General features: G+C 46.9%; 1 protein-coding gene across 13 annotated transcripts in view; it reads right to left on the reverse strand.

Moving 5' to 3' along the window:
• The window catches only part of CACNA1A (calcium voltage-gated channel subunit alpha1 A), a 1220168-nt gene that overhangs the window by 1014389 nt on the left and 183571 nt on the right, over positions 1-22208 (reverse strand). For all 13 annotated transcript variants that reach the window (XM_085600715.1, XM_085600714.1, XM_085600719.1 and 10 more), the window contains exons 2-3: positions 21037-21142; positions 16431-16570 (exon numbers count right to left, since the gene is read on the reverse strand). In XM_085600715.1, coding sequence (XP_085456841.1) covers positions 16431-16570; positions 21037-21142 — 246 coding nt within the window. The remainder of the gene's footprint in view (positions 1-16430; positions 16571-21036; positions 21143-22208) is intronic.

The raw sequence follows: 22208 nt of genomic DNA on the forward strand, positions 1-22208 counted from the left end.
CATTTGCACTGCAATAGGTCTCGAATTTACGCGAGTTTGAGCTATTCATATTGCAAATAACAATGCCTTTTATTTTTGTTTTCGTTTTTAAAACTTAAATAAAAGGGATTGTCATTTCCAATGCCAATAGCTTAAACTCGCATAAATGCGAGACCTATTGCATTGCAAATGCTTGTTCTTTTTCAAAACGGGTCCCATAGCTACCTGTGCTGTTAGTGGCATGCCTGCCAACATTCTAGAAGAGGAAAGTGAGAGATTAAAATAAATAATCTGGAGAATGTATTTCCCTCATCAAAATTTTTTGAAACAGAGGCAATTTCAGTCGAGAGAGAGACAAAATGAACCTATTTTTGGCTTTTAAATAAATCAGGATTTCAGTTATGTTTCTTACTCCACCCCCACAATCACTGATCCCATGTGTGCTCGGGAACAAAGTTTCCATACTTTTTTATGCACTTCCATCCAAGTCTCATAGAAAAGGCAGGCTGTTTATTGTGACCGTTTAGACAGTCAAAGAGCACTATCTGCAAGTTTCACATTGATTTGAAACTAGTTCCTGTAAGGATTCTGCAAGTACACGGCCATTAAAGAGTTCCATTTATTGTGGATTTGTTTCATCTCAGTTGCTTCAAAGCCAAACCCCCCCCACTGCAGCTGCTCGTTCTGAAACCCTCACCAAGAGGAGAAGGCGTCTCTACCAGGAAATACAACAGTGCCACCTATGGGGCAGTTCGTCACTTTCTCTAACTGAGTAATGCCCGTAATTACTCAGGTCCATGATATATCTCTTTTATATTATTTAAATATGTACCGTTTAATGAGGAAGCATAAACATGCAAATACAGTAAGACTGTTTCTAATGCTTTGCAACACAAAACAAAAAGAGAACGGTAAATCAAATCAAATCATGTGAGCTCAATGGAAAAACAGCGAAACGAGTGGTTGAAAGAATTCTTGAAATAGTAACAAGGGAGCGCGAGGGTGAGAGCGAGAGTAGAGGAATATCAACAAGCGCGCGCGGCCACGCTCTTTGAAAACAGATGGCCCCTGCGCGCCGCTGCTCGCTCCCGCAAGGTGGATGCCAGCACGAGTGCTTGAAAAGAGCTGACCGATTTAGAAAAGTTACTCCTAAAGCAGCGCTGCGCACTGCCCTAGGCTCTACCTAAAAAGCGGTGGTTGGGGAAAACCTTGCACCCTCTGGCAGGCACCCCATGGTGCCTGCCACATTGGGCATGGTTGGGAAGAGGGGTCCCTTGGGTACCTCCACCGGCTACATTCGTAGATCTCCGGATGAAAGGGGGTCCGCAATAAGCCCCCAAACACTGATTCCTGCAGCCGCTTTGTCTCTGGTAAACTGAATCGGAATGGCTGTCCGAATCGGTCATCGTAATCGCTCATCCGGAAACCATGTTCATAGAGCTGTATGAATCGGCTCTGAAAGACTTGGGCAGTCCAGATGCCTTTCAGAACTCCTCGAACGGTTTCTAGGCATCTTAATCGGTTATTGGGTAATCTGTATAATTTGTTCAAGAACAAGGGTTCCCAATAGGATTCTGCAATACCAAATCCCATCCGGAGCCTTTCCTGATGACATTGTAATCGGACCCTTAGTGTCGAATGCGAAGGCTGTGCAGTCTTTAATCCACCTTAGGCCTCTTTAACCAACTATCAGGCTCCCTCTGCCCCTGTATCTCACTCTTGCGGGTTCCTGCTTTCTCCCTTGCTGACTTTCGCACCCTCCTTCTGTCCCTTTATATGTTTTCCCTCTTTTGCTCTCACAAAGTGTCTGGTGAGGAAAAATAAGTGCCGGTGGCCCCCACCAGTTCAAATTAAGCACTGGGAACAGCTCAGCAAAAACATGTGACAATTACTTGCGTACATTTAGTACAAAGCAAAATATATATCAATGTGTAAACGATAAATGCGAAATAGTTGTAAAAACCTTTTGCTACAATGTAACTACGTAATATAGGTCGCCAAATCACCATGGCCCGGATGTAAAATGTATCTATTGTCCATGTAAGCGCTTTCCAAAACCGTTACGCAAACTGTATAAACAAGAACTCTACCCAACTCAAAGCGGCAGAACAAATTGAGAAAAAAAGTCAACGCACTGCATAAAACATGAAAATAATGCACAATAAGTTGCGCTTTGTATTAGATGAATGAATAAAGGTAACAGAGGACAGAGTGATGATATCAAAGAGGTTGATGGAAAAACATACTCCTAATCAGCAGTCACCATTAAACACCGCAATTAAAAAACAAAAACAAAAAAAACAATAGTGAAAGACCAAGATGATATATTTATCGAAAAGTAGAGCAGCGCAGCAAGTCACCTTGCTGCGCTGCACTGCGTTACAGGAAAAGGGTAGGAATGCGCAACATTTAATACAATACAGCGCATTGCAGCCTTTTCCCAGTGCCTTTGGCTGCCTAGCGCCAATGCAGGAACCCTTGCACCGTGGTCCTGCCTGCGTTACATGCAGGATTGTATTGTGCGACAAAGGGCACCTTCCTGCACTAAAACAATCCCCTGAGGCATTTTCCTCTATCTATGTGTGCTTCAGAATGCAGCACATATAGAAACAGGAAGTAACAAGGAGAAATAAAGATATTTCTCCCTGTTACTTATGACTCCTCTGAGATGGCGTAGCATTTTGGCAGATTCCCAGGTCTACCAGTAATGGTAAACCTGGGAATGCGTCAAAATCCATAGTTGTTGTATGGGAACACCCATGGAACGCCAATAGAATGCCTCTCTGAGACAGATTAATGCAACGCAGTGATTTACACTGCGTTGTGTTACTCTGAATTTATCAAGCCACTCAGGGCCATGCAAAGTTGCCTTGTGTGACTGGATAAATCCCATTTTAGGGTTGCGTTGCACATGCACCACGTTGCTTGGTGCGAAAGCAACGCATCCTCTTCATAAATATGGCCCCAGGTTTTAAACTGCAGTGCCCCAGAGGTCACAAAAGATGCACTGTCTTTGGGGAAAGCATTTTCTTGCTTCTGTTTTGTGGATCAGTACCTGGGTTGGCTTTGGCTTGTAACTTCTTCATCACATCGCTGAACACAGAACAACAGCAGGTACTCAAAAGCTGAGCTATCTGAGGCAGTCTCTGGATCGTACATTTACATGCTGCTGCCATGGACTCTGAGAGAGGGGTTTGCTCGCAGGAGAACTCCCGCTGCGCTCAAAGGATCTCTTGGAAAATGCCGGGTGGGGCTACAAGCTCGCTAGATGGACTAGGGTCCTCATTCAGAGTACTGCCATACCTTGGTGGTACTCTCATCCCACCACACTTGTGGTCCTTCAGCCTCATTCAGAGTCAGCTGTGAATGCTGGGTTGCAATAATGGAATCTCATCTGGCTCGGCCATTCGAATTTCCAAGAAGGAAATTATTAAAATGAGCCTCACGCACAGGGAGAAAACTCCGTGTGTCAGTTTAATTTGCCTTTTACTTTTCAGCAACAAAACCTGGCTTTGCAAGGATTATTGCTAAAAAGCAAAAGAAAATGCTGAGCAGATAAAAAAATACATTGAAGGTCTTTCTATTTTCTAGTATGAAAATACATCTCCCAAACTAGCAGATCAACTTTTATCACAACTGGGAAGGCAGGGCCTCTAAATCTTGGGGGCAGAGCACATATTACATCATAAAAGACCTACTAAGAGTTCTTTACAAGAGACATGCTTCAGCTGATAGGACAGCAGAGCTATAAGTGACATAGCAAGTTTACAAATGACTGGCGGCTCAGTGTCTTTTATCTAGCAGCACAGAGGTGGGACAAAACAAGCTATCAGCAAATGACTGACAGACATGCGTAGCGGGGCTGGGCCTCTCTGCCATAATCAATAACCCATCTCCCTATTGGCTGCCTGTAGTTATGAGTAAGAAACAGTCAGTCCCTTTCATTCTTGGAGGGTGTGGAATCCTTACAGAATTCAATGTCAGCTGAGTTGATTTGAGTGATTGATCTCACCATTGTGGTGAGTCAAGGACTTTGCTGAAATGTCTTACTCTAACGCTAGGTGTTTTATGCTTGGCAGGGCAGGGTGGCGGTAGCTAATGCCAGGTATATCCAGTGGGCACGGCTCATTAGGGGACACATAGGATGTGAGTGAGAAACTAAATCAAACAAAGCACTGTCTTCTAAAAAAACACAACATTCCCAGTGTACTAGCAGAAGTGTGATTGTCTTCCCCATATCACTGCTTGTTTACACATGTTTTGTATCTCAGAAATGTCAATCACTACATAAACCAGCAGTGAAAATATTTAGGTTAAAGAGGGGTGTGAAACTGTGCATGAATGAACATGTCTGTGAATATGTGGTGAATTCGTAGAAAGATTAAAAGTGAAGGGAATTGCCTACAAAGGTGGCAGGGAATGGCTGGATCTGTCTTGCTTGTCAGGGTGGTGGTGGGCTACTACCAGTTTCTAGACTCACCCTAACAAGCACAGGGTACCAGAGTGGCTGGATTACGAGACAGTATTTGGTGGGATAACGTGAACCCTATTCTCCCTCAGTAGGGGCAGTAGGTGAAGTCTGTGACTGTCTGTGTGTCAAGCACCACCCCCAACCCCCCTACCTCAAATCCAGGGCACGCAGGGCCTGCAGCTTAACTGCACAGATTTGTTGGCACAACCTTTTGCTTTGATGTAAACAGCCTCTCCTGGCTTATATCAAGCACTTCAACTGTGTGTAATATCTCTTAGTCGGTGTGAGGGAGTTAAGCACTAGCTCCCGTGGAGGTAATCTTTGCTGCCATCACAGGCATATTAAAAACTATTGGGGTAACCCGAGGTAAGCCGCAGGACCTGGGTATAGTACAATACATGCACCAATGCGGTCCATTGCAGGCCCCAACACTATGCTTCTGCTGAATATCTTCTTGCAAGCAGTCTGTCTATGCAGTAATTCAAAACACAACTTCTTCAACATACAAGTAAAGGCAGTTTGCAAACAAAGGTTTCTTTTGTTTAGAATGGGGTCCTCTGGTTCAATTTATGTGCAGTCATTTAATGGGCCCCCATGAAGGTGTTCCGCCGGCAAGTTACAATCCAGACAAGATGGGGAACTGGTCTGTGTTTGCTCCAACCTTGCAGGGAGCTATGTTCCCATGGAGGATGGTCTCCAGCGGAGGGGCCAACCCATTCCAAGCACTTTGAGTATTGCATCTGTTATTTATAAATCCAGTTACACCGTATGATAATGGTAATACTGCATCAGGGCATAATCCCCATATTTAGAGATTTACCTTTTTTTTTTTTTTTCAAAATTTTTTATTAAAACAATAAAGCAGTTACAAGCATGGGCCTACAACCACCAGGGCCGGCCGCTAGACTCAGAAAGAATCGTACATTAGTTAAAGCAGTAGGCGACACCTGGGGCCCAGCCCCGTAAATGGCTCAGGATAGCTCGAGAGAAGCAGGAGACATACATTTAACATAAATAACAACAAAAAACAAAAGGCGAGGCATACGGGCAAAAAGCGTGTGTCAGGCTACATCAGGGGGACTTTTACTCCAAACCTTCAATTAACTATCAACAGGAGGGAGTACTGAAAGATCGGGGGGGGGGTAACGGGAAAGGAACATCTATATTCGATTATTACAATCAGTCGCAAGGAACCATCAAGGGTCAGGGGGACAAGGCAATATCGGTGTCCACTAGGGGGGGCGTACAGATACCCCCACGATACACGTTCCATTGCCCCCAAATTCTACCCCATGCCCCGGGTTTACCGCGGGCCACATATACCGTCTTCTCCCTGAACATACACCAGTCCATGTTTTCCTTCCATACTGACACGGTGGGTGGCCGCTGGGAGCCCCAAAGCTGCGCTATATCCCTCTTAGCAATCATGTAGCCCAGGGCCGCCCACCGAGTCTGCGCCGCATTATAATCATTGGGCTCCCACACATTCAAGACACAGCGACGCACCTCCGGCAGCAGCGCCACCCCGGTGACTTGTCCCATGACCCCATGAACCCGACGCCAGTAGTCCGCCACCTCCCGGCACTCCCAAAGGATATGGAGAAAGGTGGCACTGAGCCCACACCCCCGCTTGCAGAGCCCATCTTCCGAGAATCCCATCGAGACCAGACGGGGGCCCGTCACATACACCCGGTGGAGAATCTTTAACTGGACCAGGCGGAGACGGGCTGGAATGGCGACTTCCTTGGGGGACGATAGTGCGGACTGCCAGTCCTCGTCGTCTAATTCCACCCCGTCCCCCGTCCACGTCTCCCGAAGGCGCACCAATAGGTCAGCCCAATTATTAATGAGTTTTTTATAGATTAAGGAGATAGTACTGTCGGGAACATGACCATCAAGTATGCGGTCCTCGAGGGGCGAAGAGGCCGGGATCTTGGTCCCCTCCCCAAAGACAGAGAGCAGGGCATGCCGAACCTGGGCGTATCGGAAGAACTCCTTTTCCGTGAGTTCGTATTCGCTCTGGAGCGCCGCGAAGGTCTTAACCGCGCCCTTCATCCATAAGTCTCCCACTCTACTGATGCCAATCGTGTCCCAACGGTCAAACCCCTTCGTTGTCCAGAGGCTTCCCAGTCGGTCGGAGGCAAATAAAGGAGTAGCGCATGTCAGTCGCTCACTCCAGCCCATGGCTACATTGGCCGCCTTCCAAATCCGTACCGCGATCTTAGTGGGGCCCGTCAGGGTCCGTCCAGCCGAGCGGGAGTAAAGCGCCCTGGTATAGTTACCGCCGGGAAGCAGGAATTTATCCATCTCATACGCCGGGTTCAAGCCAGGCCCATACGTGGCATGGTTAATGGCTGATAGCTGTGAGGCCCAATAATACCTGCGAATGTCGGGAAGCGCGATGCCCCCGTCGTACCAGGGGAGAGTGAGTTTGGCCAGGGCGATACGCGCCCGTCCGTCCCACACCAGTCTCCTCTGCAGGCTCTCTACTTCCCGAAAGTAGGCCACTGGAATGATGTCGAAGGAGTTCTGAAGTGCATAGAGGAACCTGGGAAGGGACATCATTTTAAACAATGCGGCCCGACCCAGTGGGGACAGGGGCAGCCTACACCACCGAGCCGTGTCTTCCCTCAAACGCCGAAGTGGAAGCAGGAGATTGTGCTCATAGCGAGCCACCGGGTCCAGCGAGATGTGTATCCCCAGGTATTTAAAGCCGGACAGAGATATTTGAATCGGAAGCCGAGGCGGCAGGAGAGGGGGGCCACCGGAGATAGGATAGACACAGGATTTAGACCAGTTAATCGTGAGACCCGAATTTCTCCCGTAGGAAGTCAGAACATCGAAGAGAACGTTCAGCGACTGCCGCGGCGAGGTAAGATACAGGAGGATATCGTCAGCATATAACGAGACCCGATCCTCAAAGCCCGGGGCCCACCGGATCCCCCTGATCGAGGGCTCCCAGCGGAGCCAAGCGGCGAGTGGCTCCAGGGCGAGAGCAAAGAGCAGAGGGGACAACGGGCACCCCTGCCTCGTACCCCTACCGAGAGCGAAGGGCCGAGAGACCCGCCCATTAACCACCACCTGAGCCATGGGTCCCGTGTAGAGAAGCTTCACCCAGCCAAGAAATCCCTCCCCAAAGCCGAATTTGGTCAAGACAGCCCAGAGGAATGGCCACTCGATGGTGTCAAAGGCCATCGTGGCATCTAAAGAAACCAGCACGGCCGGTTCGGAGAGGTACTCTGCCCTGGCGAGGGCGCCATGGAGTCGCCGCAAGTTGAGGGCGGTGTTGCGATGGGGGATGAAGCCGCATTGATCAGGATGAATCAGATCGCAGATAACGCTCAACAAACGATTGGCAAGGACTTTAGCCAGGATTTTAGGCTCCGCATTTAGCAGTGAGATAGGCCTGTAAGAGGCACAGCGGTCCCGTGGCTTACCTTCCTTGGGGATCACGACTATCGTGGCCAGTCGCTGGTCGACCGGAAGGGAACCGGCCTCAAGGGACTCCTGAAACATACGACTGAGGAAGGGAGCTAGTTTATCCGGGCGCAACTTATATAATTCGATAGGTAGACCGTTGGGACCCATGGCCTTGCCCGAGCGAAGGGACCGAATCACAGTCGCGATTTCATCCACCGACAAGGGAGCGTCCAGCTGCTCACGGTCCTCGGCAGAAAGGCCAGGCAAAGCAATGTCCCTCAGGAGAAGGCGAGAATCTTCCTCATCCCTATCAGTCACCGGGGAGTACACAGTCCGGAGGTGGTCGGCAAAACATTCCACAATCTCACCAGGCTCAGTCACACACACTCCATCCGAGACACGCAACTCCGGGACCACACGATTCACTCTCTCCTTCTTGTCCAGCCACGCAATCAGCTTTCCCGCCTTGTCCCCGGCATCATACAACCGACCCTGCTGCTCCCTATACATAGTTTTGGCAGCGTCGGTGACAAGAGATCTGTATTCAAACTGTTTCAGGCTGAGGGCATGGAGCCCGTCCGGAGTGACACCCGCCTCCAAGGCCGACTCCAGCCCCGAGATGTCAGTCTCCAGCTTCACCACCGCCTCACTCCTGAGCTTCTTGGCCACTACTATGTGGGAGAGGGCGTGTCCGCGGATTACGGTTTTAAAGGCTTCCCACAGGGACATTGCAGACAACACAGACCCCTCGTTTTCAAGAAAGTATTGGTCCATAGCCTTAACCAGACTCTCGCGGGTCGTGGGGTCTCGCAGGTACCACGGGTTAATGGGAGCGATCCGCCCTGCAGACCGCGACTCGGTGTCAAAGAGAAGCCACAGCGGGGAATGATCGGAGATACCCCTCGCCAGGTGCCTGACCTCTCGAATTCGACCCGTCTGCGCCGCGGGCATAAGGAAATAGTCTAACCTAGAAAGACTCCCATGTGCCCCAGAGTGAAAGGTGTATTGACATTGGGTCGGATGCATTAATCGCCAACTATCCACCAGGCCGAAGGTCTCCAACAGACCGCCTAGCCAAGCCTGGGCAGCGGGGAGGGCCCTGGGTGGGTGACGATCCAGGTCCCCCGAAACCACCGAGTTAAAATCCCCGCCCATAAGCAAAAGGCCATCCGGAAGTTCAAGCAGCATTCGACCCAAGTCCGCGAAGGTGGAGTTCTGGAGGCCCGGTGGGACGTAAATTGAGACCAGGGCAAGGGGATGCCCCTCCCACCTCCCAGTCAGACAAACATAACGCCCTCTGTCATCTGAGACCACCCTCGTGATCTCCAACGGAAGTGAGGATCGCAGGAGAATGCCCACCCCCCTGGAGCCAGTTGTGAAACCAGAGTGAGCCACGAGGCGGTATCCCCCCCTGTTCATTGCATGGCAGACATTGCCAACCAAATGCGTCTCCTGGATAAACACCACATCAGGAGTCAGACGACGCAAATACTGCAGAACTACACCGCGTTTGATACGGTCCCCCAACCCATTGACGTTCCATGACATCAGCTTCAACCCGTCCCCCCCCATCCCCTCCAATAGATCAGAGGTCCCCCCGCAAGTAGCACAAGTCCCAAAGGTGGCAGAAAATCAATACCTCGCCCTGCAAACAAAAACCACACTACAAAACAACCCCTCCTTCCCCCCCACCCCCCCCAACACCCAACTCCCCCCACCCTGCACCCCTGCGGGCCAAAAAACCCCCCCAAATTGCAGTGTGCCTGTCGCCCAACTAACCCCAGTCTACAAAAAGACCCCGGAGGAGGAGAGGGACCCGTCCCCGCCCGCCCCCCATACAGGTACTAGCAAAACACACTGAACCAAAGAAGTACAACCCAGCTGAGCAGTGCAAATTGGCAAAATCAAGGACCAAGAGTCACTCCAAAGGGGACCCGTCACCGTTGGCACCCGCAGAGGGCCCGGGACGGCCACCTCTGTCCGGCAGCGAGTCCAACCAGTCACTCACGGCCACAGGAGAGTCAAAGAAGGCAGTCCGATCCTCATGTTCCACTCGGAGTTTGGCAGGGTAGAGCATAGAGTACTTGAGGCCCAGCTCACGAAGACGACGTTTCACCCCCTGGAATCCCATCCGCTGTTTCTGGACAAGTTGAGTAAAGTCCGGATAAAAGTTAATGGATGAGTTCTCATATCGAACCGGGCCATGGACCCGCGAGGCCTGCAGAATCGCATCCCGGTCTCTGTAGTAAAACAGTTTGGCCACGATAGGCCTCGGGGGGGCCCCCGGCCGTGGCCGCCCGCCCGGAACTCGATGAGCCCGTTCAACGGCAAAAAATTTACTCAAGCCCGCAGGGGTCAGCTGTTGGAGGATGAGTTCCTCGACCAGGAGGTCAACCGGGCGGTCGTCGGAGGACTCCGGTACGCCGATGACACGGATGTTGTTGCGTCGGGCCCGTCCCTCGAAGTCCTCCAGCCGCCGGGCCATCTGCTCATTGACCACCTTGATGTCGCCGAGCGCGGCCTGCAGGTCCGCCACATCCGCACCCAGGGTGGAGGTCCGCGCATCGAGAGTTTGAACCCTCTCGTTTGTTTTGGAGAGGTCCGCCCGTATTAAGGTGACATCAATCGCCACCGTATCGATCTTGCGGGCCAGGGCCTCGTATTGCGTGGCGATGGTCTCCCTGATGCCATCAATGGCGCCCATGATGTCCTGTAGGGAAAGTTCCGAAGAGACGGATGTGCCACCACCGGCGACGTCTGAGGGGGGACCGGCCGTTCCAGGAGAGCCCCTGCCCTGAGTATAGCGGTCCATGTTGTTGGTCTGGACCGATCCTCCACGGAGGGAGGATTTAGTCTTGCGCCCCTCGGGGCCCCCCTTGCCCCCCATGAGGCCACGGACTCCGAGGGGGACCGCCGGACAAAAGTAGTTGGGATACCGGCCCTGGAAACCAGCGCCTCACCCGAGGCCACAGTATGACGGTGCGGGGGGACCCAAGGCGATAGGCACTCTAGTGGCAGGTGGTGACAAAGCTTTGTGCAGAGGTCAGGGAAACACCCCGCCACCTCAATCGCTCCACCGGCCAGCCCCCTGAGGTCTGAAAGTGAAACCGAAAGTGGCCGAGCGGCCCCTGGCACCGCGCCGCAGCCGCTGTTGTTCAACTGCGACACGGCCCCACGGCTCACCTTCGCCCCGGGCACCTCCGTCGGGTGGGTCCCAAAAGTTCAAACAACGATAACTCAGGATTCCCGGGTCCGATTAAATTTCTGAAAGGAGATACGTGCTCAGCCGGTCGTCATCTCCCAGATTCCATAAACCAAATCAGGATATTGTCAGGATAAATTCCGAGGAGCAGCGAGGGTCCGGGGAGCCCTGTGCTCACGCGACCATCTTGGATGCGCGCTAGGCTCCTCAGAGATTTACCTTTTGATACAGAGTAAAAAAGTGATAAGATACAGACTGGTAGGCAGTGCCATCATGTAATTTCCAGTTAACTCTTCCCTGCCACCTTGGACAAAGAAAGAATACTTTTATGCATTGCTCTGAAAAACAAATTCCTATGCCAGTGATAATCATTATACCTACACGTCCCTCTCAAGGCAACAAAAGACAGCTCCTGCCGTGCGGTCACAGTCAATCCCTTGGAACACACCAACACTTTGATAAGATCGTTTCCTGAAGAAGAGATTATTAACTTCAAGGTACTTTGCATGATGCACTAATTGTGTTCACCAATAAGAGCCTAGCCTGATAGCAGATGTGCAGTTTTTTCAATGTAAGCTACCTTCTATTGGCCACTCCTCACTTCTTTCACTCCAGTTTCTCTCTTATTTATTGCTTTTGCTTATATATTGGGTAATACGCTGAGCATGTGATGGCTACATTATTAAAGTTCGTTTACAGAGGCAACCTCTTCGATGTGCAAAGTCACAGGTTCTGCGATCACAAAAGGGCTTTGTACAATGCACAAAAGCACTTCACAAGTTGGAAAAGATTTTGCAATTCATAAAAGGGCTTTTGGGACTCTTTAAGAATCGCAAATGGGAGGGGCTGTGAAAGGGGATCCCCTTTCCCATTTGTGAATCTGGAAAGTACGGTCTCAATGGTTTGTTACCACAACTGACGTCACAAACCACATATCAGTTACCATCCACCAAGGTGGGGTGGTAACTGATTCGCAAAGGAGAACCTCGTCCAAAGGCACAGCTTCTTCTTCAGCAATCATCTCATCGGCCTCAGGGGAAGCAGAGTTGCCAAGAGAGCCACTCACTTCTCCCTCCTCAACCAGCAAATCTCTACCAAATTTTATGAAGCTACTGTAATCATATGTATGTTTCATTCACAAATGTCGGCTCTGTTCATTCAAAGAAATACATATAATTGTGAACGGTGGTGCATTTCAAGTACCATTCTTTCTAACATAGCCAGAAAACTTCTGATACATCTCAGTGCAAAGCATATCGGTTTAAGTGTGTCTGCCAAGAGGACATTAACGTATTAAAGGACAGTGTCTGCTTAATGAAAATAATGTTTGAATGGTATTTTTTAAGCTGGACCTTGTAGTTGTTTCCTTCCCAAGTGGTCTGTTTTGTGCGTGACTAGAGCCCTCTGTGTGTGGGCAAGCAACCATTTCTGGTGCTCCTTGTCCGATCTTGTGCAAAACTAAAGTAGAAGTTTACTGCACCTGTGATATTGTCCCTTGCCCTTTAATTCAGTCATAAAAGACAATGGGCCTCATTAATTCACTAACCCACCCAGTCTTTCTGCCCTGCCCACAATTGCCCTGTCTGCCCGATACCAATCAATACCAGTGGCGCTGATAGGTCGGTGGGGGGCGGAGGAGGTTCACCTGGGATTACAAGTGTGACCCTGCGGGTTTCTTGAGAAATGAGGAATTACTGTATTAATCTGTAACTCTGGCCCCGTTCCATTGGTACCGCTTCATTTTCCCCAGGATTTCACCAGAAGCATTTCTTTTTTTTTATTTCAAAGTATTTTATAAATTTTTACAAAGAGGTACATTCGCATTTCCATTATGGGGTTCCAGCTAAACGTAGTTGGTGTTGCAGTAATTACAGCAGAAGCATTTCTAAGTGAAAGGCATGAGATAGATGGAGTTACAGCAGATCATGTAATTGTGGGGCTGATAACTTCCTTTACCGGCCAATGTGCAGTCATTGTGATAAAAAGTACTACAAATGCCTTCAAAGTGTAACATATGCGACAGAGGAAATGAAGATTTCTAACACTAGATGCCATCTACGCTTTTCAGCCGATCCATTTCTCAGCAGCAGCAGCTGTCAAACCCACCGACTCTCCTCAAAACATAGAACGCAGATCTCTGAGGCCGAACGTTCTCTGTGAAACCTGCCTACTACTAGCCCCAGGATCAGCCAACTACTATCTACTTTCAACGCCACCGATGTTATCACCGCCCTTATTGCTGTGTAATAGCGTCATCATGTCCAGTCAATGCGTGTCCATAGCTAACTTAATGAGCAGAGTTGAGCTCTATCCCTTTTGAATCTGGCATTGCTCCCATAGTAGACATCATACTGGGACACCGCATCGGAGTCTGCAAAGACTAGTGTATGAGACAACACAACGTGCAGAGAACCACAGTACACACGAAGAGTAACATGCAGTGCGTGGCATGCATAGATAGCACCTTCAATAAGATCTCTAAAATATGCAGCTCACAAACTAAGGTGATCCTACGAGATCATACAGAAGTCACACTCCTGCACCCCATGTGCACATACACACACCCTCTCTGTCTCAAACCCTCACTGACCTCAAGGAAAATGTATTCTTTGTGTACCACCAACAGTTATAACATACCATTTGTTATGCTTTGAAGATGAAGCCAACGCGCTGCTTATTAACCACCACAATTTGCAGATGTTGAAACATGCCTACAGCATGAACAACAACCATACTGCACCAGTAGATGAAATCCTGACAACACACCAAAAACAATCCTTTTACTTAAAAGGGGAAACAAGGAGTTTTACAGAAAGTGCAAACCCAGTGCAACACTAGGACAGAACACTATCACACCATAACATAAACTGTGCCACAAAAGGCACACATCATGATGCATCGATCTCGGTGCACACATGGAAAACAAATGGGCACATCCCAAATAGCAGGTACGAAGCTCCAATCATGATGGTACATCAATTAGGTAACACACTCTCAAAAAGAGACAACCACAGTACACCAATGAGTTAACATACTCACACCGCACAGACTACCACAGTGCATAAATGGCCTTGGTTGACCACAAGATGAGACAAACCAAGTGAAATAATAGCTGCGCGTGACAGAGACCAGAACTACAGTGCACCAGCTGGGGTGGCACAGTCGCAGAGAATGAGAAACAACCACAACACAGATATTATCATAACGTTCTTGCAAAAATCCTGAAACAACATAGTTCACCTATTGTGGTTCAACGTTCACAATTTAGTGGGGTGTAACACACTGGCACTGCACAAGTATCAACTCTAGTGCACGGGCATTACTCTGCGGTACTCCTTTGAGTGCTCCAGTGGAGTAACCTACACACACGGCACACACAAACCATGCTGCAGGAACAATACAACACAGATAGATGACACAGCATAATCACAGGGCGCCAAACATGTGTCACATTTACAAAGAATGAACCTCAAGCACAATTCATTAGTGATGAGAAAACACACACATCTGGGACAACCACAATGCACCTATGGCACTGCACTCTCACAGAAAGTGAGAAACAATCACAGTTAACTAATAGTGATAACACCTCACACTCACTGCATAACCAAAATGAACAACGCAACAGCACACACAGGTAGCAAGGGAAAAACTACAAAGGATAGAGAAGGACCACAGTGCACTATTAGAGGTAACACTAGCACACATTGCACTAACTGTGTGACACAGCATGACCAACGCAGTGCCAACTGGGACATTATACTCACACAACATAGACACCAGATATAGTGCACCAATTATATAATACGCTCACACCACATAAATACCCAGGGTAAGCCAATAGTGTTGCACACTTATACATCATGGACAATAATAAATGTTTATTAATGGGGCAACACTGTATGAATAGCTAGGATACATTCACAAAACATGGATAGCAACTACAGTGCTCCGAAGGTATAACACAAGTGCCTGGAATTAGAAAGGACAACAGTGGAACAAATAAGTTATAACTTCACTCACACACCTGCATGACAAACAAACTCACGATACTAAGGGGATATTAATACACTGACACAGCATGGCCAAGCAGAAAGCCCTAGTAGAGTAATTAACTCACACAACCTGAATAGCTAGAGTGCACCAACGGTGTAATACAGTTACACCCAGCCTGGCTACAAAACACAATTCACCAGTGGGACAACACCCTTGAAAACCACAAATCACGAGTGGGGCAACACTGTTATAGAGTATTAACTAGCTATAACATTCAATGCTCCAACAATATACCATTTTCAAAATATCAACGTGCATCAATGGATTATCTCTCTATTTCTTTCGGTCACTCTCAGACACGTTTGTGTGCACACACACAGACACGACCCCTCACAAACACACAAACACCAAGCATGGCTGCCACCTACTCTAACATGATCAGGCTTCCACAGCATGTTGCAGAAGAAGAGCAGACGTATTCTGCATAAAAGGCTACCAAAGTACTCTGCTTAAGTACTTCCAAAAAGTATTGAAGGGAGGAAGGAAGTATTACAACCATCTATTATGTGTTCACAGTGCATAGTAGAACTAAGTGCTGTCTGGACTTTCACCATACCGTAACCAAAAATGTAAAAAAAAACTGGCCGCACAAAACTCCATTAAATGCAACTTGAGGACGAACTAATGTCAAATGTCTGGACATGGGGCCTTGAGTGGACCATATAAGGGCTGGGAGTGTGAGCTGTGCGTAAACCGTGAAAGATGAACCAAGCAAAGCAAAACTGGTGTGAAACGGTGGGAGACACGGCAAGCACCTGCAGATCAAAACATGGGGCCTAGCACAGTCTTGCGCACAAAGAAGGAGCAAGAGCAGACCACACATTCACAGAGTGTAGAAAGCACGTCACAGAGCCCAAAGGGAGCAAAACCGACATCCCCCCAGTACAAGGTGGAGGAGACAGCAGTAGAGCTTTGAGGAAAAACCAACGATGAATGCATTCTGTGCAGCAAACTGGGCTGTGCAGCAAAGTACAACATAGGCTTTTGACTGATTGGTAAAGCGCCTTGTGATGATGCAGCACGTAAAAGTGAGTCACAGAAAGCACAATGGGCTTGCATCATAACCATAAAGCAACAAGACACTTTGAGGCTGGTGGGAATCAGTGATAAACACACGTGTGAATACTCATAATAAACAGCAAGTTGCAAAGAAGCTGGGAGGTGGGGGCATCTCAACCAACAGTTATCCCTGACCTTTTCCTCATCCCCAGTTGCACTTTACAAGGACACCTTCCAACATATAACTTCAATCTAGTCTGATTTTAGAAAAAGAATCAAACGTAAGATGAAGGAAAGACTCACCCGGTCATGACCACCACAAAGTCCATGACGTTCCAGCCGTTCCTCAGGTAAGACCCCTTGTGGAAAGCAAATCCCAGCGCGATGATCTTAATCCCAGCCTCAAAGCAAAATATTCCAATGAAGTACGGTTCCGTATCATCCTGCGAGAAAGAAGGAAAGAGTCAGTATGAAGCGATGATTCACCTCCAGCCAAGTACAAGTCCCATAATGAGTCCAGCATGGGGTTTTTGGCACTGCAAGACAGCGCAGTCAGTAGATAATATAATGAGAGCACCAGCCAGTCCACTTCAGACAGTCAGTGGATTTCCCATTCCAGCTACTAAGTAGGAGCCAGCGTAAAAGTTCATACAAGATAGCAGCGGTTTCAGCCATATCTCTGTGGCTATGATTAGGAAAGAAAAATATGTCTATGACATAGCAGGAATCTCCCAAGTGGGTGTTTCTGTTCGAAAGGTTATCTTGAATATCAGCTAATCAAGAGATGGAATATTCCCTGGAAAATTCAAAGTATATGTTGTCAGGAATAATGTTGTACTACTGGGTGATCTTCTAATCACAAGGTACCAATTGAATGCCATCTAATGGTAGGATAAGTCAGATTAATACCAATGTATGCCCTTCTGAGAGCAGGATGTGCAGTAGAGGGGGCAGTGTTACTGCTTGGGAGAATGAATGAAATTTACAATGGAAATTCTTGATATCAAGGGCTGTGATTTTAAGAATCTATCTACAATAGATTCTTTCAATCAAATGATATATCATAGATGAAATAATCTATAAAATAGCTTTTTTTCAGACCATGCAATGGAAAATGCGAGTTTTAGCATCACTGAACCTTGCAACAGAAGGTTGTCATGGAAGAGGGAAACTACTGAGACCATTGAAAAAAGACCTTAGTGATCCAAGGACATGCACTGAAGTACATGTCATAAAGGAGGTAATCCTCCTGTCAGATAGCTTTCTAACTGAAGACTGTGCCATGGAAGATGGGTTCCTTCTGTCAGATAGAGAAGCTCTCATGTTCATTGAGAGAGCATCTTCTTAAAGGATAAGTCATGGAAAATGGAGTTTTATTTTTAAAGAACCTTCCAATGGAACAGTGGAGTCTTACTGTCCAATAGTCTTGTAACCACAGCATGATCTGTGCAAGATAGGCTATTACTCTTCAAAACCTTCCATTTAAAGGACAGGCCATGGAAATGAAAATCGAACCTTCAGAGAGCTTCCTAAAAGAAAGACATGCCAATGCAGATGCAATTGTACCCAGGAATGCTTTTCCAGTACAAGAATGTGTAATTGCAAAGGGAATCTTATTGCAGGCCTTCTGTGGGAAAAGGCTGTATCATGAAAGAGGTAATATTATTGTTAATCAGTTTTTCCATCAGAAGACCTACTATGATACAGCTCTGAAATCAAAGGATTTATCATGTGAATGGCAACACTGTCAGAAAGCCTTCGATTCAAAGGATGTGCAATGGAAGAGGGTACCCTACAATCTGGGAGACTTTTAATAAAAGGACCCATGGAACAGGGAATGTTACTATCTGTAGCAAGTCAAGTGAAAGAACGAGTCAGGGAAGAGGGAATCTTACTAACTTAGAGCATTCCTATAGACAGATATTTCATGAAAGAAGTAATCTTGCAGTGGCAGAGCCATCCAAATGAATAATATTCAAAGGGGAGGGAATATTCGCTTCAATGAACATTTTCATCAAAGCCCATGATGTAGAAAATTATAAATTACATCTGGAGAACCTTCTATTCAAAGGAAATGGCACGGACGAAGTAGCCTCCCTGCTGAACAGACTTCTAATTCAATATTATGCCATGAAAGGAGGACGTGACATGACAAAGCCAATCTTACCACCAGAGAGTCTTCTCATACAATGATGAGTGATGGAACAAAGGGTCTCACTGTCAGAGAGTCGTCTCAACAAAAGTGGGTCATGGAAGAGGTAATCTTACTGGTGGAGAGTCTACTAATCACATGATGTGCTATGGAAAAAAGATGGCTCCCATCAGACATCCTTTCAATGAAAGAATGTTTGATAGAAGGACTTGCTTTGTTGGAGAGTCTCTATATAAATCGATAAAGGAATCCAATCATAGAAGAGCATTCCAATAAAAGGATGCTTCATGAAAGAGGGTACCTTACTGTCAGAGACTTAATATCAAACGATGTGCTATTGAAGTCTCAAAGTTAGCCTTCCATTCCTGATGTCCTATGGCAGAGAGAAGTTCAATATCCAAGCGCTTTCCAATCAACATGCCCTGGTAGAGGAATGAATCCATTTGAAAATCATCGGATCAAATGGAATGCAGTGGAAGGCAGTATTTTTCTGATGTACAACGTTTACACCAAGAGACATGCCCGTAGGGAGAATCTTATGGTTGGTAAGAATAATAGTCAAATGATAGGTTGTGGAAGCGTAAATGTTCATCTCTGCAAGCATTCTAACAAAAGAAACCTTATAGCTGGTAAGCTTTATAAATAAAGACAACCCACAGAAGAAAGCAATACTACCTTGGAAAAATCTTCCACAGTATTGTAAAGAAAATCTTACTGTCCTCAAGTATCCCTTTGATATTTCACTTTGGAAGGCCTTTGGATTCTAATAGAACAACATGTACTGTTCTTCTAGCTAGAGTACATAAATCCCTTTAAAATAAAAGTATTTTGCTCAATGGAGGAATCACACCTGTGTCCTACAAGCTAATTCCTGACCAAAAGCAATTTTGCAGAAAGAGTGTAACAGTGAGAAGCCTATATTCAATTGAGGGGTTTTAAAAGGACTGCACAAATCCTGTACAAAGAGCCATTAACTTTAGTTGAGACTAACAACTTGTCGTTGCTAGATCACTATAGGCCTTAGATGTCCCACTGTGCCACGCAGATTAGCTATCTGAGATGCCGGGTGAATGTGCACCAACATCAGAATTTTCCTAACATCCTTTAGTGCAGTAGACAGGAAGAAGTGATGATTGTGTCATTGGAACAGGCAGTAAGCTCAATGCAACGACTCAATGTTATTTTTTGTAAGGCAGCCTATAAGAGCTCAGAGTGTGCTAAGTCCCACAACACATTGTCTTCTCTGATTTAAGGAAGTGTGCAGGCACCAGAACAGTTACTTCTGTTCCTGCAACACTCCTCTGTTGCAGCAAACCTTGAAAAAATTAAGAATAGCACCATTGTTACCATAACACAAATCTGTGGCTGCTCCATTGCTCAGCGTGGGGGAGGATACTCTATCGCTCTAGTGTTACTAGAAACACTGCAGTTGGGAAGCATATAGTTCATGTTAAGGTAACAGTGGACATAATAGCTTTGGATATTTGAAACAAAAGATGCAATAGCAAAATTCCAGAATTAATGATAGAGCAGACACAATACTACTGAAAGTAAATGTTATTTTTAAAACAGGTGTTGCAACAAGTAGCGATTTTAAGGGAGAGGGAGTGTCACATTTTGGTACCAAAGAAGAAGCATTTCTACAAATCTACAACTAAAAACATGGGGCCCGATTCACAAAAGTAAACTGAGATGAAAGTCTAACTTTACGACTTTCGGTATTCACAAAGGGCATTTACAAGTAGTAAAGTTAGACTTTTGTCTCAGTTAAACCCAAGTTTTGGTCTTAAGTTTAACTTTTTGGTCTCAGTTAAACTTACGACCAAAACTTAAGTTTAACTGAGACAAAAGTCTAACTTTACTATTCGTAAATGCTGTTTGTGAATACTGAAAGTCGTAATTTAGACTTTCGTCTTAGTTTAACTTTGTGAATCAGGCCCATAGTGTGGACGGAGAAGTCTTATAGTGGTGAATCAAGGTTGTCTTCCAATGCCGCTCTCAGCTTTGCTGACCAACTACGCAATCATCATATAGTATCCACCAGGCGCAGTAGGGGCAGTCACAAGATGGGAATTACATTGCTCACCCTAATTAGGTTAGACCGTGTGATGTCTGTCACTGTCAGGCATTTGGTGGTGATGGACAGAAAAAATGACGTCACGTACATCAGCGGTGATCTGTAAATTTGGTGGAAGGTAGTCCGTTAAGGTGGCAGACATAAAACCCTCAGCCTCCCTGATGGACAGTGTGTCATCCACCAACACTAGATCTGACTCATATCCCTTAACCAAGTTTTGGTAAAAACCTGTAGTATTCATCTTGAAAGTACATGACAGTAGAAGATTTCGGAAACAAGAACTAACCCCCGGGGCAATACTCGGTCTTTCTGGCAATAAGTGCTTCTCAGTTTTTGCACATCATTCTCCACTCTCACTCAATGGGATGTTTTCCTCTGAAACTGCATGGCAGTACTAGGCTCTGATTTACAAAACGTGTGCATCTCTCGTGAAAAGGTAAAGACATCAATGTTGGCTGAGAGCCGAGGGAAGGGACCCACAAGGCCAATGCATCTTCCAGGACGATTTGTTTGAATGACTGAGTTAAAGCCTGGAGTTTAGACCGAGTTACTGCCAGTATGACATTGGTGTGTCCACCCAACAGTGCATCAGATGCATAAAGGGAAGTGGGAGCACAAAAACAGTGAGCTGCAACTCGGGGCAAAAAAAACACAGAAAAAGGGGAGATGTCAGTACTCACCAGACGCTCGGACATGGGGGTCTTGTCTCCTTCTGGAAGATGCTGCTCCAGGGCCAGGACGATGCAGTTTGCTATGATGGTGGCTAAAATCATATATTCAAAAGGAGTACAGGCTGAGTTAAGGAAAGCAACACTTATGGCTGCTGAAACTTAAATGACAGAACAGTGCATCTTACTTAGCAACAGAAACGTTATTTATTGTGAAAGCAGCTCTCCCACTGGCACAAGAGTGCCTCTTACTTGTACTAGGGCACTGCTTGCCCCCCCCCACTACAAAATGTATTCCTTAGCAAATAGTTGGGCACAGGTGTTTTCTGTCGAGTATGGTGGGATGTCTGTCGAATTTCACCTTTGATATTTACATGCACACACTGACAGAAACACAAACTTACACACACTCTCTCTCGTCTCTGCCTTAAAACTTGGTTATTTTGAAAACTATTGTTTTAAGTACCCCCAACAATCCGCCTTCCTCTCTCTTTCCACTGCCTCTTCTTAAGCCCCCCTCGTGTTCCTGCTTCTCGTAATGTGTTTTAAGAAGATATGCCAGCATGATTGTTGGGAAATCTGAAACTTACACCGTCCAATCTTACTGACCAATCTACACCCTGTGGCTTGCATTCTAGTAATGGTTTCAAAGTAAAACAGCGCATCTTTCTAGTGCATCAGCATATGTTGTTGCTACAAAAGAATGCTTTACGGATACACCTGCATGACATACTGGTAACATACTTTACAGGTGAAAGATAACCTATAACAGATGCTACTGCAAGTTAGCAGTGTTTACCAGTTTGCACGTCCTACAGCAATTCTAAAAGGAACAACAGCGCATCCTATAGATATAAGCGTAATTATAATAGACTGTATTTTCTCAGCCAAGGGCAGATACCCATGATACAAGAGCGTACACTCCGGCTGTGTTGGAACCGGTGCCAGAGGAGCGCGGCGATAACTCGCCCCTACGCCCCGGAGATTCCTTTGGGAATGTGTACGGCGTTCCCGCATGGAGGCGACTGGTCTGGGCTGGCTGTTTGGGAAGAGTTGGGCGTGCAGATGGTGGGCGACTTATTCCGGGAGGGGGTGCTGCTACCTTTCCAGGAGTTGCAGGACTCCTATGGGCTCCCACGTGGGGACTATTTACTTCACGCGGCCCTGGTAGCGAGCCTTCAGCG

This window comes from Triturus cristatus, chromosome 4_2 (assembly GCF_964204655.1).
Source record: "Triturus cristatus chromosome 4_2, aTriCri1.1, whole genome shotgun sequence".
Lineage (NCBI taxonomy): Eukaryota > Metazoa > Chordata > Amphibia > Caudata > Salamandridae > Triturus > Triturus cristatus.